The 18,155-nt window shown below is 43.8% G+C and overlaps 2 protein-coding genes across 5 annotated transcripts in view; both read left to right on the forward strand.

Moving 5' to 3' along the window:
• SLC25A33 (solute carrier family 25 member 33) overlaps positions 1–14,155 on the forward strand; it is a 28,317-nt gene extending 14,162 nt beyond the window's left edge. For 2 of the 4 annotated variants that reach the window (XM_075773194.1, XM_075773193.1), the window contains exons 5-7: positions 741–807; positions 1,614–1,897; positions 2,572–3,146. In XM_075773194.1, the coding sequence (XP_075629309.1) occupies positions 741–807; positions 1,614–1,897; positions 2,572–2,774 (554 nt within the window). In that variant the 3' untranslated portion in view covers positions 2,775–3,146. Of the gene's footprint in view, positions 1–740; positions 808–1,613; positions 1,898–2,571; positions 3,147–4,273; positions 5,533–6,629; positions 6,769–14,034 lie in introns of those variants that run through there. The other 2 variants (XR_012838563.1, XR_012838562.1) reach the window with 2 other exon arrangements.
• The window catches only part of TMEM201 (transmembrane protein 201), a 30,462-nt gene continuing 19,621 nt past the window's right edge, over positions 7,315–18,155 (forward strand). Inside the window, exons 1-6 of the mRNA XM_075773192.1 lie at positions 7,315–7,609; positions 14,035–14,155; positions 14,806–15,000; positions 16,119–16,295; positions 16,897–17,288; positions 17,761–17,964. Of these exons, the coding sequence (XP_075629307.1) occupies positions 7,506–7,609; positions 14,035–14,155; positions 14,806–15,000; positions 16,119–16,295; positions 16,897–17,288; positions 17,761–17,964 (1,193 nt within the window). The 5' untranslated portion in view covers positions 7,315–7,505. The remainder of the gene's footprint in view (positions 7,610–14,034; positions 14,156–14,805; positions 15,001–16,118; positions 16,296–16,896; positions 17,289–17,760; positions 17,965–18,155) is intronic.

The following is an 18,155-nucleotide window of genomic DNA, read 5'->3' on the forward strand; positions in this document are numbered from 1 at the left end:
GGACTTTTGGTCTGTCTGTACAGGACCTAGGCTAATAGACCAGTCTTGGCTGACAGGTCTGGATAATTCTGGTATATTAATGAGTACAGAGGCCAGTATGTGGTGCATTCTGAAAATGCACACTCAGTTTGAGGTTGTATATACCAAAAACCAGGAGTTTGCTAGCTCCTAACTTACCTTGTCTACAGAGATTTTTCTGCTCAATATTTTGAGATATTTCTAGATTGTTGTTTACTAACTTGAGATGAACTTTTATCCAACTGCAATGCTCTCATAATGTCTCTGAATGTAAGAAAAAAAATTAGTAGACACTGGCAAACTTTTGATACAGTTTTATTCAAATTGTTTTAGGATGTTGTATTTTTTCTACCAGGATGGGGAAAATAGTTTGTTCGTTCTTGTAGGAAAAATACTGCAGAAGATCTCCACTAGTTCAAGCATCAGTCACCAGAGTGATCATTTAAAAATAATCTTTACCAAACTAACCGCTTAATTATGGGTGGGTTCTGTTAATGAGATAGCTCAATGGCACCACCTAGAGCCTTGGGGAAAACAAAAGACTGATACGTGTGTTTTCCCCACAGGTTTCCTTTTATGTATTATTCTAAAACCCAGTCAGTAAGTAAGGTATCTTGTCTACAGCAGTCTTTAGAAACATGAAGTACATATTAAAATAGGTGCAAAAAGGAAGAATCGTTTAAAAAAATCCAAGGCCATTACTTTTCTTTTATCTTTTTCAGCCTTTATCACAAATTCCCTGATGAATCCTATATGGATGGTTAAAACCAGAATGCAACTGGAACGGAAGTAAGTAACTGATTGAGGGAGATTGGATGCCACTGAGTGGCTAAGGGAGCGTCTGGAAAACTGAATTTTCCTGTTTTTACTCATGGCTCTTCATACTTTGATAGATCTTGCCCACTTGTTGCCTTGACTCTCAGTTCCACCTCTCAAGCCACCATGCTTCTGCCTAGTCAGACCAAAGGTTAAGGTTCTGTGTGTCATGTTTCAGTTTGATAGACAATTACTATTGAGAAGGATGCGGAAGTTGCCTCGAGTGCTGAGTTTAGGTTCAGTTTCTGGTTTCACTGTAAATTTAAAGTAAAGTTGGGTATAGCATTAATTTGTTAGGTCAGATAAGAAGGATCCTGTAAAGTACCACAACTTATAAATAATCTATAAGACTTAATTCCAGCACTTCACAGGGTGGCACCTTTGAACTGAGTGCTGCCTCTTAAACTGAAGAGTAGTAGCATGTAGCAGACCTGTCTCTTGGCCTGCTGAAGATGGCTTTAAATGGAATTACTAGTTCAACACACAGCAGTGTCTCTTCAGTGCTTATTGTCTTTTAAAGCATTGGTGTGAACTGTGACAGACTGGATAGAACTTGAGCTGTAAGAATTATTACGAGTATGTATTAGTGAATTAGCAAAGCCAAGTGTGCACTCTTACCATGATAGTCTGCTCTGTGCAGCTTTCCTAGAGGATTTTTGGAGTAAAACTTAGCAGAGAACTGTTTCTGTAGTTATAAAAACTATTGAAAGCCATGAGGTTTTTTTAATATTAATTCTTTTTCTGGGCTCATTATATGCTCTGCTTTGTTTGTTTTTTAGAGTCAGGGGTTCAAAACCAATGAATGCTTTGCAGTGTGCTAGATATGTTTACCAGACAGAAGGCATCCGTGGCTTTTATAGGGGCCTGACTGCCTCCTATGCTGGGATTTCTGAGACCATTATCTGCTTTGCTATTTATGAAAGTTTAAAAAAACACCTAAAGGAAGTCCAACTGCCCCCTTCTCCTCCTAATGGGACCGAAAGGAACTCAACAAACTTCTTTGGACTGATGTTTGCTGCTGCTGTTTCCAAGGGCTGTGCCTCTTGTATTGCTTATCCACACGGTATGTTAACTTTTCCATGTATGACTGCAGTAGAACAGCTGTTGCCTGTAATCCAAGACGAATGATGGGGTTTAGGGCTGTGAAATTCTTAATCGTATGAATGGCCAAATGCATGTTACTGTGGTGTGTGCATATGCACTGGCACTTTCAGTGCTGGTCCCACCATTCCTAGTTAGCCACCTTGTTGGTGATTGGGACTTCCTAATTTAAAAACAACTCAAAAAATGCCAAAAAGAAATTGAATGCCTAATGCTTCTGTTCTCACTACTAGCTTTATCTAGCTGAGTCCCCACAGCCTTTGGGATTCTGTGATCAAGTGGTGGGAAACACTTGTAGGGTGAGCAGTGTTACTCTTTTTGGATAGATGTGAATGTTATTATGGTTATATGGAAAGAGCAATATTGACTGTGTGAGTGTCAGTGAAGCATTTAGTTCTGTAGCAGCTTGAATGAGTGAATAATCCATTTATTCCACATGAAAGGGAACTCATCTTTAACTTTGCTTCGCCCTGTAGGGCAATGTGTACAGGATTCCATGGCTGAAAGTACTGGCAGGCAATTGGTACAGGAAGGTTTTCATGTCCCTGGGTTTTGCGTACTCTTTCCTGGTCATGGCATGTTTCTCAATGGGGAGGTTAAAGTCTTGTTAATGTGCTCTGTTTTACTTTTCTGCAGAGGTCATACGGACACGGCTGCGAGAAGAAGGCACTAAATACAAGACTTTCATTCAGACAGCACGTCTGGTAGCACGTGAGGAAGGCTATCTCGCCTTCTATAGAGGACTCTTTGCCCAGCTCATCCGGCAGATACCAAACACAGCCATTGTGTTGTCCACCTATGAGTTGATTGTGTATCTGTTAGAAGACCATGCAAAGTAGCAGAGCCAAGACTCCTGTCACAAACTGTAGACCAATTTCTTCGTTGAACAAATAATCCTTTAAGAGACTGATGCAGGTGGAAAAACTACAAGTCTGTGACCACCTGATGGATATTTCCTTTTGGATTCATGCTTTCTGAAAGGTCTTGAGTCATTAACGTTAATAGTTAATTATAACTTTTTTTAACTTAATGATAATTAAACTGCTACTAAATTAAATTACACTATTTAATTTAAGTATATGTTTGTCCTTTTCCTTAAGCACAGCCATATGTGGTCAAGGAATGTACCTCATTCTATCAAGTGATCTCTTGGACTGATGTTCATTAAAACTGTATTAAAACAGGAGAAGAACTGGTTTGGAAATTTAAAACTCTGTCATGTCACTTTTTAGCACTGTAACAGCCTAATGCTCAAATAATTTTGAGAGTTCTTCTGGTTTATTCAAGGTGCATCATCCATTTTGCTGTGTGAACACCCTGGAGTGTTCAAGTGGGACAATCTTGTAGTACATATCTCTGTTTTGATAGAATGAAATGTGCACACCAGAATCTCAGAAAAGCCACTTACACTGGCAATATTGCTGGAGTACGATTGTGGGAGGCTTTTAGTAAAAAATTAACTGCAGCACTGTGTGTACCTATGCATTTGGGGTACGTGCTTGTGCTAGTGTGTGTAAACCGATCTGTCATGACTTGTCTTTTAGACCTTCCTTTTGTGGAGGACTGAGAGCATCAGGACAGTCGGTGATTGTGGCCTGGCTGCCCTGGAGAAGTACCGTGAGATGCAGTAACTTGGTCGTGTATCCTGATCTCAGCCTTTTACTACTGTGGGGCTTTTTTGTGTTATGTTTTCCTTACACTTCCGTGCTAGGGGTCTGGAGAGTGGAAGAGTAGATAAGATAGGTCCCAAACACTAGAGACTATAAATGCAGTTCTGGATTCTGCTTTACACTGTGATACTCGGGAATATGTCCCTCTTGATTTGATGTCCTTGTAGACCAATGCTTCTGATGGGAATGAGATACTATGTTATCTCATGGACACATCGCTGGAATTAACACCAAAAAAATCCACAGCCTATGTAAATAGTTTCTTTATGTCATTACTTGATTTCTTACTGAAGGAAATAAGGATTTGCCAGCTTAGGGCAGCCTGTTGAACAGTTCTCACGTTTCATGTAGATATGATATCTGCCTTCCCTTTCAAAGACACAATATCAAAGGGGTATTCTTCAACAGTAGTCAGGATACAGTTCTTACCTTTCAGTTATAAATCAAATATCCTGCATACTTGAGATTAGTCCTTTCATAAATATTAGAACATGTTTTTAATTTTAGTAGCCTTACTAAATTGCAGCAGTACCTTGCGATTAAAGTATTGTATAGGAATAATTACTGATAGTGCAGGATAAAATATTTTAGAAGTAAAATGGGTAGATCTGTGTTTTGCTTTGGCCATACTATGCTCTCCTATTCATTAGTGTCATTTGCTTTGGCAGCTGAGACAAACACTACAGCATTTGAGCCCAGCTTCAGTCTTCCCTGCTGTTGAACAATGAGCTTCTCATGACTTGAGCAGGTGTTGAGTTCTTGAGCGTAAACAAGTGTTTATGGACATCTTTGACTTCAAGGACCCTATACAGCGGAGGTGGTGTTTGGACTTGGAAGGCTCATGCAAAGCATTAAGAAACAGCCTAGTAGTGAGTAGGGCTGTCTTTTGTAAGATAAAGCTTTCAGGCTAGTATTTTGTTGCAGAAATATAATGGGTGGTAACTGGATTCAACCTTCACGATCGTTCTTATTAAAACCTAGCTGATGACTGGTACTTGAGGTCATATTTGACATCAGTGTGATGGAGGAGCATAGTACAAAGAGGGTAGAATTTGTGTGTACCTCATTATGAGGCAAAACTGCAAAAATAACTGATTTCTATTATGTCTTACTGAAAATAACATATCATATTACCCCTAAGCTAAAATAGGAAACAGTTGAGTAACTAAAAACTGGCTTGGCTTTTTTTTTTTTTTATGGAGATGATGAGCAGCAAAAGCTTTAGTCTCTTTATAGGAGTCAAAACTGTCATACCGTGCTGTTTCTGCTGTTTCTATTTTTGAGAACTAGGACACTTGTGCTGCTACTTTAAAACGCTTTCTGAGATTTCCTTAAATTAGTATTCCTCTCACTTTTAAAATGTTAGTCAAATATGTAGACTGCTGGTATCTTTGGAGAATGAGGGGAGGGAACTCAGACCCTCTTGAGGAGTTTGGGACTTGGTAAGGGAGAAAGCAAGAGAGAGTGAACAAATTTTTGTACCACCTAAATCTGATGGAAAATCAGGAATTCTGCTGGATTTTTGTTCTTGTTCTTTAAGCTTTCCTACCAACCCCGAGAGAATTAGCTTATTAACACCCTATAAAATTAAGACTATATTGGGAGCCAATAGAATTTCTGGATTAGTATAACTTACTCCTGTTTCCTTCCTCTCTCTACTAGAATTTTTAAAATTCACTAACCCTTGATTCCTTAACCCTGTGAAGAATTTACATTTTTAGGTGATGCTTTGTGAGCAATCCCATTGATGTCACTGAGTATGGAATAAGCCTATTACCAGAGGGACGAATTTGAAGTAGTTTTTCCCAGATGGATACCTGAATTTAAAAATAACCCACCTTTCTCTGGTTGTGAAAGAAAAACTAAAAGCATTTTTCACTGTTCATTCCACTTCTTCAGCTTCCACAGAAAGTCAGTTTCATGGAAGGTAGGTAAATTTGTTACCAGTTAGACTTTCCTGGGCAGACCCTTTGTAGCTTAATTATCAGTAAGGTGATGAAGCTGTGGTCGTATCTGAAGTGACCACAAAGTTTCCGCTAACTTTACCAGGACTAAGTCTGTTCCTGTTCATAAATTAATAGTTCAGTTGAAATTACGAACACACTGTTGCTACAATAGTATGAGCTACTCATGTTGGTTAATTTAGCTTTGGAAGCATTTCTTAGGCATTTGAAGATGTCTCAAGTCCTTACATTATAAGACTTACTGCTTCCCTTTAGGTATCCATGGTTGCCTTGATATCCCTCAAAATTATCTGCATGTACTGGTGGCTGTGACAGATGCTTGTATTGTGATTGTCCCCCTCACTGTGATTTGTAGTTGTTTTGCACAAGTTCCTCATTAGCTCCTTTAAGGAGGAAACTTTTGGTAAACAATGCATCTGTGGTTGGACTGATACTGCAGATATAGTTGACAGGAAGGGATGACTTCTGTAGAAAAAATAGACAAGCAGTCAAGTACAGAAGTTCTAAAGGACTTGATGTGCCAAATGACTGGGTTGTTCTTCCTCCTTTCCCTATCATTTGGTCTCATAAACCAATCCCTAAGTAATTGAGCTAAACAGTGGAGGAGAGATGGGAAAAATTATATCCCCCTCACATTTATCAAGAGGAAATAGTCACTGTTATTCCATGTAATTAATTTCCATGGTTAAATCTGTGGAGATAGAAATGGAACAGTTAAGACCCCAACTACAGGTAGGACAAGCTTAAAAGTAGAGCTTACCTCCAGTACAAATATTTGTCTATGAAGAGCTTTTTAACAAGATGATGTTGATGCAACTTGGTTCTCCTGAATTTTAAGCAGTTCTGTCTATTGTGCTGAGAACTTCCTGGTTTTAACCAGGAAAACAGCTATGCAATTTGAGGCAGGGTCAGTCACTTATTTTGGAGAGGTCTTACCTTCATGTAAAGGCAGGGCACGACTGTCAAACCACCAACTGCTTCCAGTTCTGTACGAACAGTGAATCCCACCCATGCGTGCTGAGAGAGGCAGAGCATAAACGGGTGTTACTTTGCTTTCTAGGGGAGAGCTTCTGAACAAGTCTGACCCGGGAACTACTCCCATCAGAGACCTGAGGGCTTTCAGCAAAATTATATTGTTTATCAATCCATCCAGAGAGAGGGAAAGTCTAGAGCAGCAGTCTTCAACTTCTGGCTCACAGGTAACAAACTGCCCACAAAGCCCTATGCTTTAATTCCTGCTCCACTTTCTGTACTACCCCTTGGGTAAAGTGAGATGCTATTTGCAGCACAGGGTTTACTGGGTAAAGTTGATGAGGGAAAAGGGCGATAACCTGTGTTCTGAAATCAGTGGGGAGGGTACCGCAGTATAATTGGAGGGATCTTCCATTTTCCCCAGACAACTAGGTGCTTTGGTAGGAAAGTGCATCCTGATAGGTTTAAGGCCTTTCCCCAGGCTCGGGCCTGTAGCGGTCTAAGTCCCCGTCTGCAACCGCCCTTCACCGGGGCGTACCGGTCTCTCGCTCCGGCAGGGCCGGCACCGAGAAGGGCCGGAGCTGCTTTTGTAATGCAGACGAGTCTAAATTTAGGAAAATAAATTAAAAATAAAAAAAGCTGGTTGAACTCGGCGCCAGGCCAGGCACGACGGGCCTCCCTCCCCTCCCTCGCTCCCCGGAAGGGCAGGGAGCCCGGCGGGCCGCCCCCGCCCCCGCGGCCACGATCTCGGCCTTTGCGGCGCTGACTCACGGCGCCGCCGCACGACTCCGGCCTTTCACGCCGCGCTCCTCGCTCCGTGACTCACGCCGCCCGCCCCCGCCGCGGCGGAGGGGCGGAGCGGCGGCGGCGGCGGCGGGAGGGGGGGGGGACACACGGCAGCGCGGCGTACAAAGCGCCGCCGCCGAGGTCACAGCGACGGCGGCGGCCCGTGTGGGGGAGCGGCATGGAGGGAGCCGGGGCGCTGCTGGCCCGCTGCCCCGCCGGCGGGCTGGGCGTCACCGTCTGCGCCGCCGCCGCCGGGCTGCTGCTCTACCGCATCGCGCGGAGGTAGGGACCGGGCTGGGCTGGGCTGGGCTGGGGCGGGGGGGGCGGACAATGGCCGGCCGGATGCGGGCCGCGGCGGCGGGAAGGCTCCCCGCGGGGCTCCGCGCCCTGCCCGGAGCGCAGAGGAGCGGGGAGCGCAGAGACCAGGTAGGGCTGGGAATAAACCCAGGGCTCGGGGTCGGTTTGGTTTTGGCCCGGGGAGGGGGGGGCGGTACCGACGAGGCGCGTGTTTAGGGAAAAAATCCTCCCAAATTGTGCAGCGGTAACAAAAACTTGTAGGTAGATGGCTGGATACGTTTTTCCGTATCCCCTGGAATTGCTTCGTGTCTTTGTGTGCCAGCACTGAACATCAAGGACTCGCCTGCTGTGGGAGCTGTGTTTAGGAAATCCAAAACGTTTCCCTTCCTCCAGTCCGTAATCTAGAGGCTGGCGTTATTATTAGCGGTATTACAGAGATTGCTGAAGGCTCGGGGTTTTCCTCTCTTGTTCTCTGACTGGTTTGAGGCAGGGGAAGAAATGTTTTGCTTCTTGTGTTGGTTGATTTAGACGTGAAAGCATGATTGCAGGGGGAACAGTGGGAGAGTGCCATAGAAATAACAACACTGTTAGCGCAGTGCTAAAACTTGGGAAGATTACATGGAAGTCAAAGTTATTACTTAGTAACCAAAATTCTTCAGTCGTTTGTTTCTTAATTGCACTGAACATTTCTGACCTTAGGACAAATTTAAACAGATCAGTTGAAAACAAGGTTTGAAAAGTGTCAGGAGAGAAGTCAGGATACAGGTTTCATAAATGGAGTAAAACTTAATTTGACAGACTTTATTCTAGCAGCTTGAAATGAATGTAGGAATATATGGAATAAAGGGCACTTTAGCCTGTGTAACAGAACAGACTTGAGCAGTCTGCTCATCTATTGAGTACTTCTATTGGAGAAAAAGGCAGCCCAAAGGCTCATTATGTTAAGGTTCACTTCAAGTTTATGCTTTGAAATAGAAGCGTATTTCTCTATCTGCAACAAATACTTCAGGTTTGCTCTAAAGCGTTTGCTGTTTATATAACCATATAAATGGTCTGTGGTGTATGAGCCCGTATACAAGTCTTGGCATTTCTATGGCATATTTAGGGCAGCTGGGAAATACAAATGGCCTAAAGCAATTCCCGGTAAAGCAGACAGCATTTCTTTGACCCATTGAGGCTAACGTGTCTTTAGAGGGAAGAGACTGGGTTTGTTTTGCTCAAGTTCATCAAAAGGTCCCTGGGATGGAAGCATTTCTTCTCAAGTCCTTGAAAACTGCTGGTGAGCTGTAAATATTTTCAGGAGGTGACCTTGATAATTCTTTGGGGCTACATATTTGTGTTTCTCAATACTATTCTGATACTACCTAATTTCTTACTTTGCCTTAGTTCAATGAATCTTCCAAAGTCATCAAGGAGGACAGCTTTATAAGGGACTAATCCAAACACAGACATGATCCTGCCCTTGCCTTTGGTGTTAATGTTATGATACAGCCCTGCTTTGCTCCATTTTCAGCATGAGTGCACTTACATATCTAGCAAGGGGCCTTTTCCACCCCCTGTAGAAAGGGAAATAAAATATATCAACAACCTAGTGAAAAGTAGTTCTGGAATAACTCAATATGTGGAGTTACACTACTGTAACTGTGCCATCATCTAAGACTGTGCTTTTTGTATCAGGGAGAAAAAGGATTTGATGTCCAGATATGCACAGGAACTCCTTAAACCTTACGAGTTTGGGCCAGGTAGGAAAACTCTGATAAGTTTTGTGGTCGGTCTTTGAGATCACAGCTTGGCTACTTGTTTGTTCCATATTGTTCAGAAGTCAGCTTGCTGAGTTCAGACCAGCAGCTGTAGCCACATTTCCTTCATCTTCTGGGCCCCTCCTGATCATTAGCTAGTGACTCCTTGTCAGTACCAATATAGAGTACCCCATGAGGATCTCTTTTTTGGGACTTTTTGGGTCAGCGATGGCAGAATCTGCTCCTTCTACAAATAAAGTCAAGACAAGCCATCACTCACTCTGAAAGAGGCCGGTAGGAACTTGGGAACTGCCATGCAGCTAGTTCATTTAATTGAGAAGCCTGTCACAGACACTGAGATAGCAAAAAGAGGCACCTTTTCTGGGGGATCCTGTCCTGATGGCTGATACTCTGCAGACTATTAGAAGCTGCTAAAGTTGCAGTTTCATAGAAGACAGCCTTAGAGGGGGGACAGCAGAGGAGGTGGTTATGACTGTGGCTCTGTGTCCCTGCCTAGGTCCACTGGGCACCTTTTTCCCTGTTAAGGGGACACTAAGGCTGCGTTATGACACTGTATGAGAAGTCCAGTCTCATGGTTAAATCTTCAACCCTGTCTACAACCACTAGTTCTGAGCAAATATGATATAGTTGCCTGCTGGAATCTAGACAGCAGTGATGTGTTTTTCTCACATTGGAAAATGGCATTTAGCATTGGGGCTGCACTGGCAGACCCCTTTATTGACAGATGATGGACATGGGCACAACTCGGAATTATGGCAGCTCAGTGAGCTGCCACCCAGGAGCTTCCCTGACTGTGAGCTGAGCACGATATCGGGTCCAGTGAGCTCCTCTTAACTCAGTCATGCTGACCATACTGTGCCATGGGCTTGCTCTACACTTTGGAGCTTTGGCAGCTTGGTTATGTCAAACTGCCATCAGATGTTGTTCTGATCAAAGCTGATCTGTGCAAAAGAGCTCCTCTTCCTAGTGTGTTTTTTCTTCAGATTTGCTGGCATAGCCATTTGTATAATTGCTTTGTAATCCAGTTGTGCTGGAATGAAGAGTGTTGCTTTAAATACTTTTAATGGAAAATTATTTTTTCTTTTAATCCTTGGCAGAGGATGAGGGTAACCCAGCAAAGAACTGCACATCCACCTGTGGCCTCTTTTAAGAATATGGAAAACTAATCATCTTCTGACCTAGCAATAAAGGAAGGGGGGGGAATAGAGGTACATAAAAATATTTTGAAATCTAATTTATTATTATCAGGTAACTGTTTTGACCTGCACTTATCAGGGAGACTGTTGTTCTGGCAATCCATTAAATTTTAGACTTAAGTGTGACCTTAAATATATGTATAAATGGGGAACAGTGGAGAGTGCTGGGAGTTGGAAGGAACATAAGTTCCTTCTTATGTTAAACGAGAGGGACAAACTAGTTGCTAAACAGGGTTTGTCAATGGGTATACCTGCAGTCTGATTTTTGCAAGCACAGGACAGAAAGCTTGTTAGCAAAGTAAAGGAGTCTAATAGTCTCTCACAGAGGAATGCTTTGTTATGTTGTCTGAGCAGTATCAGACATTTAGGTGTTGATCTGATAACCAAGTTTATTCCAGGTGTGTCACCCCAGTGTCATCTTAAGCAAAGATCTTCTACCTGCAAAACAGTTTGTCCAAACCTGGGAATTTGTTCTAGTTTGTTTGGGTGCACAGGCTACACAGTTAGCGCAGCAAGTCAGCTATTAATGGAATCTATGCAGTAAGTAATTCAATCACTTCTTGCTGCTCAGGTTTTATTTTGCAGGGTGGTTCTTTGTCCAGTGAAGCTAGTTCAAGTTAACACAGTGTTAGATTATAAACTCCTCAGGGATGATTTGCCTAGTGTTTTGCAATGGATTGAGCACATGATAAATGCTTATATGGGTTTTGCATTGTCTGTCTTCTCATAACAGAATGTCTGACTTCAGAAGCAATACATGCTCTAGCTTATTACGTTCAGCTGCTGCCTTAATTCAGTCAAGGTATATATAGTTCTGAAGTCATTAAATCCGTATTTGAGAGTCTTTCCAAATGCAGTACTTGCTTTTTATTTTTAAAGTCCTGCCCAATTACTAGAAAATTAGCACCCTACCTATATGTTCTTGCCTCAATTGACCTTTTTTCTTTGTTCCCCCCCCCCCTTCCTTTTGCATCCAGCAGGTTGAGAACTTCTGATTTTTTTTGCACATGTTTCTATGGCAACAGATTATAGGTTCACAAAAGGAAGGATTATTGCTTTTTATCCTAAATAATCCAGGATTTAGCAATTTCTTTTGCCTACATTGTGAGAATGAAAGGCTGCTATTTAACCCTTGGTAGCACTTCATCAGCCTCAGGAGTGAGAAATGAAATCCTGTTTGGAAAAGATGGAAAGGTCTTGATTATTACTAAGGATTTGGTCTCCAATATTAGTTCTCAGATAGGGTTTGGCATTGGTTTATAGCATGCATGCTTTACTAATTTTTTGGCCTGTGCTGTCCACTTCTGTGTTATCCTTGAAATTAGTGCTTCTACCTACTCTGTCATGTCATGAAAGTTAGAGACTGGTGGTAGATGGAGACTGAAGCGTGGCGTGTCTTATTTCCATGGGTGCCAGAGGGTGACACGGCAGTGGCAGGAAGGTGGGATCGTAGCACTTTGTACAGTACGAGGACCTGTGCAATAACCTACATCAGAGGACGGAGTTTAGGTTGTGGTTGCTATCGAAGTCAAGGTGCAGTAGATTTGTGTTTTGGTGGTTAACATGCTGAAGCCTATGCATTTTATTTTCATAGCTTTTACACCTATGATAGTGAGACGAAACACCACCCACGGGTGTTGCTGTCCATCCTTCCTATGGCCATTTTGACATGTGGTTTGCTTGGCTTTTAGGCAGTGGTAGCTCATAGATAACTCGGACTAGGAACCTAGATTTCTATCTGGTTTAAACTTTTTTTTTTTTTTTTTTTTTGCCTGTCAGTTTCAATGGTGGTATTTTTAACTCGGATCACTTACTGTTTTGAGACCCCTTGGCAGCGAACAAAGTCAAGCAGTGAATACTCATTTTAAGAGGGATGTGGGTGTATGCATCTATTTTGAGATGAGAATCTGTCACCCTAGTAGCTCCAGCCATTTTCTTTCAGCATCTGGCAGGGAATCCTCTGTGTGCTCTGGCTTTTCAGGCTTCTTTCTGGTGCTTCATTTCAAGCTTATTTTCATCGTTAGTATTTAAAACAGGAGGCCCAAGCATCACTTGAGGGCTTGATATTTTATAAACCGAGTTTCAAGACATGGTCTATGGAAATGGGAGTGGGGAAGAATCTTCATTGTAGGCATCCAGCTACAAAGGTGATGGCTGAGAGAGAAGCCAGCTTAACTAAGGGCAGAACTACCTGCCTGTCTGGTTGCAGCGTGCCAGACATCGCTTCTGCAGCGTTTGAAAGATGCTTTGATAGACACTATTGCAGCAGAGCACAATTCCTAGACCAGGAAGAAGAGATGTTGCTCTCAACTGGTGAACACTTTGGCTGCTGTTAATGCTTTCCAGGCCCTCAGTGAGCCTCCCTGCTCAGTCGCTTTCACTGCTGCTTTAGAAGCTGTCCGGTGGGAGGCATGTCGATTACTTGAATTAGGCAGCAAACGGGGATGGTGGCAGCTGGGTCCATCTGTCTCTGCATAGCTGCCATAGTGAGTCCCTGCCTGGGCTTTGCCTGAACAGCTGCCTTCCCTTGGAGGTGTGATTTGGACTGGTTCTGATAAACCCAGACAACTGGGCTGTGCTGCCTTGGCCGGCCGGGAAGCTTCCTCTTGGATATTATACCCAGTTGCAAGAAAAATGCAGACCTTCTTTAGCAGGCAGGCTCAAGGGCCAGGCCACTGAAGTTCTTTGCTCAAACATCTGTCACAACCTGTTGCAATGGGGCCATGTCACAGCTGTTTCTCTTGTAGTGACTTGTTTTAATGGGATTGTTTTAAAAAAACAAGAGGCTCATGGATCCAGGTTATTAGTCTCTGCCTCTTCAGTTCCAGTGCATAAAAACTGGGGAAGACACAGTGATTCCTCAGTTCCTTCTTATGTATCTAAAGCTGTGAAGAAACAGCTTTTTACAGTGCCTGAACCTTGGGATAATTTAATATGCCCTTGTCCTTGAAAAATTTTGTTAACAAGCAGGGCAGACAAAACTGTAACCATGAGCCCATTTCCTAGGTACCTGAGTACTGTCATCTGCAGTTCTTGTGGATTGTAACTTCCGTTTCCCAAAATCCTCTGTGTTAAGCAATGACTCTACTGCACCTTCTGCATATATTAACACTGCTGATTATGGAGAGGACTTGCATTCCCAAATATGCTTCTGAAAAGCAGTGAAGTGTGTTAGTCACAAGGTTGTTACTAAAGTTCTAGCATGTCCGTGGTACTAGCACAAAGAGATGTGAGCATCAGGCAGAAATTTATTTCTATTTTGGACTAAAGATGGACTAAACCTCCATCTTTTCATTGCTAAAATGACTGCTCTGAGTCATACCATTAAACATACTGAATGGGAAGGTTGATTGTTATTCCAGCCTCTCTTGCATTTCCCTGTTTGAGAGCCATTGCTTTCCTCTACATCAGCTGAAATCAGTGTTGATGCCTATTACATTTCCTTTCCTAACAGGAAGAAGCCCACACATGTGACAGTGAACTGCTGGTTCTGCAATCAGGACACAGTAGTGCCATATGGGAATCGCAACTGCTGGGATTGCCCCAACTGTGAACAGTACAATGGGTTCCAAGAGGTACAGTGACACATTGCTTGAAGGGTGGCTGGGAAGGTGCATGCCCTGTGGAACAGTGCTTGCGGGAGAAGCCCACTCCTGCTTTTAAGATGGCACAGGCCCAGTGCAGATGAATATCCAGCGGTTCGGCAGCTGGCAGCTCTGTCCTGAACACCTGTGAACTCAGCAGCTGATCACTTGATCAAATTTGAGAAAGAGTCCATTTATAATGGGATGTGCTGACATAGAATGATGACAAATTTTCTTCTCTTCCTTCAAAGGGCAAAAAGGGCCTTCACACTTTCATCACTATCTCTTAAGAATCTTTTTTTTAATATATGGAACAAGTCTTCTCTGGTTTTGTATTTTGGAACAGCTGAATTGCTTTATTTAGAGTATTAAATAACAGAGTTTGTCTTACACCAAAGTCCACCACCAACAACTGCTTGCAATAGGCGTACAGAATAGTAGATGGGGGAGGTTTGAAGCATTTTGTCTTTTTTTTTTTTTTTTTTTTAACTTATTTCTTTTGTTACATAGGCAAATGCATGGAGACCAGTGCTCCTGACAGAGCTTAGGAAATCTTGTTATTAACCAGAGGATGCCTAGCTTTGACATTATGATCTCATGTTTGCTTTTTTCCTCCTGCCTCCTTTGTTGCTTCTTGTCAGAATGGAGACTACAACAAGCCCATCCCTGCTCAGTATATGGAACACCTTAACCATGTTGTATCAGGTGCTACAACTTTCTGTGATCCTACCAAACCGCAACAGTGGGTGAGCAGCCAAATTCTGCTTTGCAAGAAATGCAACAACCATCAAACCACGAAGATCAAACAGCTGGCTTCGTTCTCACCAAGGGAGGAGGCAAGTGTTCGTTAGGGACTGGCATCACAGAAGAACATTTGTCCAAGGCATTCCCATGCATGTGTCTGCAATTCCTGCTCTGATGAATTTGCTCTGTGAAAATTTATTTTGTCTGGCTTTGCAAACAGTACCATGCTGCAGCCTTGTAAGCAGGAGAGAGAGGAATTTTTCAGTGTGCTGTGGAATGGTGTTCCATGAGTCTTCAGAATCACTATGTGGCACTCCAGTGCAGAGAAGGTTACTCATTAATGTTGCAAATCTACCTAATCCTACTCCAAAGCCAGAATGTAATGACCTGTTCTAGATGGACACTGGAAGTTGAAGCTTGAGCCCCAGACCAAACATACTTATCGCTGAGATCAGCTTGTAACTCCAGTACTTGCCATTGACCCTGCTGAGCTTACGGGATCTGGTAGGCACAACAGCCCACTAGTCACCTTGAAGCCTTAATAGATTTTGATTTTCCTGAGGCCTTGACTGTGCTGCTCCGCTTTTACTAGTGGAGTGGGAGAGGAATCCTGTGCAACCACATCATCTCCCTGGTTAGGCATTTGTGCCTAGGAGGGCAAAGGGATTGATTTTTGCAGTTACAGCAGCAGGATTTCTTGCTGAGCAACTTCTTGGCCTTCCTATTACTTAATATGCATGGAGGATAGGATAGTGGGGTTTCTCCTTCCCAGTTTTATAGCCCCCCTAAGTTTCGTGCAGCAAATTTAGTGCTGCACTCCTTAGCTTTCAACCATGGTCAAGCCTTGGGGTTATAAGACTGCGCTGTAGTGGGATGCGTTTACCTTCTGGGTTGCCTAATCCAGTCTGCTTTGTGTATAGAATCAGCATAATTGCTGATTGGGCCACAGAAATTCAGCACCCTGAAATTGGGCCACAGCAGCTTTCTCCAAGGGCAGTTTTGTCTCTTCTGGGACATGGGGGCTGGGTCAGCTGTATGCAAAGCTGGTTGTATGTCTGGCCTCCAGCTTGGTCACTATTCAAGCCTGGTTTCAGGGGCCTGTTCCTCTGGAGACTGGAAGCATGCCTTGCTCACATGTCAGCAGCAAGCACGATAACTGGTGAGGAACGTGCAGTCCTCACCTACTTTTCCTCTCCTGTTCTTTCACCAGGGCAAATATGATGAGGAGATTGAGGTGTATAAGCACCACCTGGAGCAGACCTACAAGCTGTGCCGTCCATGCCAGGCTGCTGTGGAGTATTACATAAAACATCAGAATCGGCAGCTCCGGGCGCTGCTGCTCAGCCACCATTTCAAACGCCGTGAGACAGACAAGAACTATACTCAGGTACTTGGGGGGACAGATGAGGGAATTTAGGGGAAAGCACAGAGAAGTGGGTACCTCTGTGTCTGGGTTTGCTGCTGGAAAAGGAAGGCAGCGGCCTTGGGGCTTTCTAACTCTGGGAGCTTGGGTGCGTGGTAGAGTTTAGAAGAGCACAGGATAGTTGCCACAGATGCTCCTGATGTTAGTTTGAGGCTTTCCTCGTGCTGGTGTCATTCAGTGCAATTGCTAGAAGGTAAGTCTAATTAGTAACAAGAACAGAATGGAAGGAAGATAGTGGGACAGGCAGAAAAGGGGAGATAGGGAAGCCAGTTTATGAGTACAGTGCAGGCAACTACAGAGTAGAGGGGGAAAAAAAGAAGTAGGAACAATGGGAAGTGAATTGTGACCTTTTCCTTGCCTCTCTGCCCTGCTTGAGCTTGTCTTTTGCTCATAGCTCTGCTGTTGCTCTTTGCTAGTGATGTCAGCCCAGTACAGAGACTTATAAGGACTTGAGCAGAACTGTCCAATAAACCATACAGTCTGGAAGTGTTTCATAAAGCACCATTTCAAAACCTTATTAGACTTCATTCAGCTTCTGACAAAGTGTTTCTCCCTTCCTCTGCAGAATTTATGTTCATCCTCCTCTTCAGCTTCCATAAGCACACCAGCTCAGGTGATATTCCTGCGGTTCTTGGCCTTCCTCAGCTGTGCGTTCCTGGTTCTGATGGCCTTGTATGGATCAGGCGACCCCTTCTCACTCAGTGCGGCAGTTCCTGCACCTGTCTCCTCTGGTCCAATATCTATTTGGAACAGGACTGGTACAAACTCACATGCAGACTTGGAAAATGACACTTCCGTGACAGTGGCAGGCTGGCAGGAGCTGCTCCACATGCTCCCAGAACAGATGGTAGAGAACCTGAGTGCTGCGTGGGCTTATGGGAAGAATCACCAGATGGCAGTCGCTGTCCTTGGCCTGTTCACCTGCCTGTTGGCCATGTTCTTAGCTGGGCGGATCAGGTGGGTGTGTGCTTTTCTTCTGTTTCACTTAAAGGAAAACTGCATTACATTGGAGGTCTTTTGCTCAGTCTTGACTCAGTGAGCCAGGGGGTAAAACGTTTGCTAGAATGGCACACGTAGTACTGGGTGGCACGGTTCTCCCTGTTCTTTGGGTTGCCAGCCGGCTGGATGGAGACAGCAGAGCTTGCTTTGGATCTGTGCCTTGGTTCATTCAATTTAAACTTGAATTACCGTGAATGAAAAGCTCCCTGTGCAGCTCTGTAATCTGGTAGAAAATGGAACTGATCTATTCAGGTAATTCCCACAGGAGTGGGAAGGGCTGCAGATGATAGAGCTGTAGTAGGAGATAGTACATAACCTGCTCAGTCTGTGTACCCTCCCCACCTTCCTTCTCCTTCCTCAGGACCCAAGGGGTTCATTGGTGTTTAAACTCTTACCATGTGTCTTGTTTGGTTTCTTTTTGGCATTGCAGGCTCCGGAGAATTGATGCATTTGCTTCAGTCTTGTGGTTCGTAGTGATGAGTCTGCATTTAGCTGAGAGGTACCTGAAGACAGAAACACCCAACTGGCTAGACACAGCCAAATTTGGCACCACATCCCTGTGCTGCTTGGTGGGCTTCACCGCAGCAGTGGCCACGCGGAAATCAACGGGCCATCGGAGATACCGGCCCCGAAGGTCAGAGCCAGAGCAGTGACGCTGGGGGAAGGAGGAAAAAAGCCTTGTGAACTCCTTGCAACTGGTGCTTCTCTCTCCTCTTTTTATTTTCCCTTCCTCTGGTTCTTTTTTTTTTTTTTTTTTCCAATTAGATAAGCAGTGAAGATCTCTTCTTCCTTTATTTTTTTTTTCTTTTTTCCCCATCCTTGCTT

The sequence above is a fragment of the Balearica regulorum genome, chromosome 21 (assembly GCF_011004875.1).
Source record: "Balearica regulorum gibbericeps isolate bBalReg1 chromosome 21, bBalReg1.pri, whole genome shotgun sequence".
In the NCBI taxonomy this organism is placed as follows: domain Eukaryota; kingdom Metazoa; phylum Chordata; class Aves; order Gruiformes; family Gruidae; genus Balearica; species Balearica regulorum.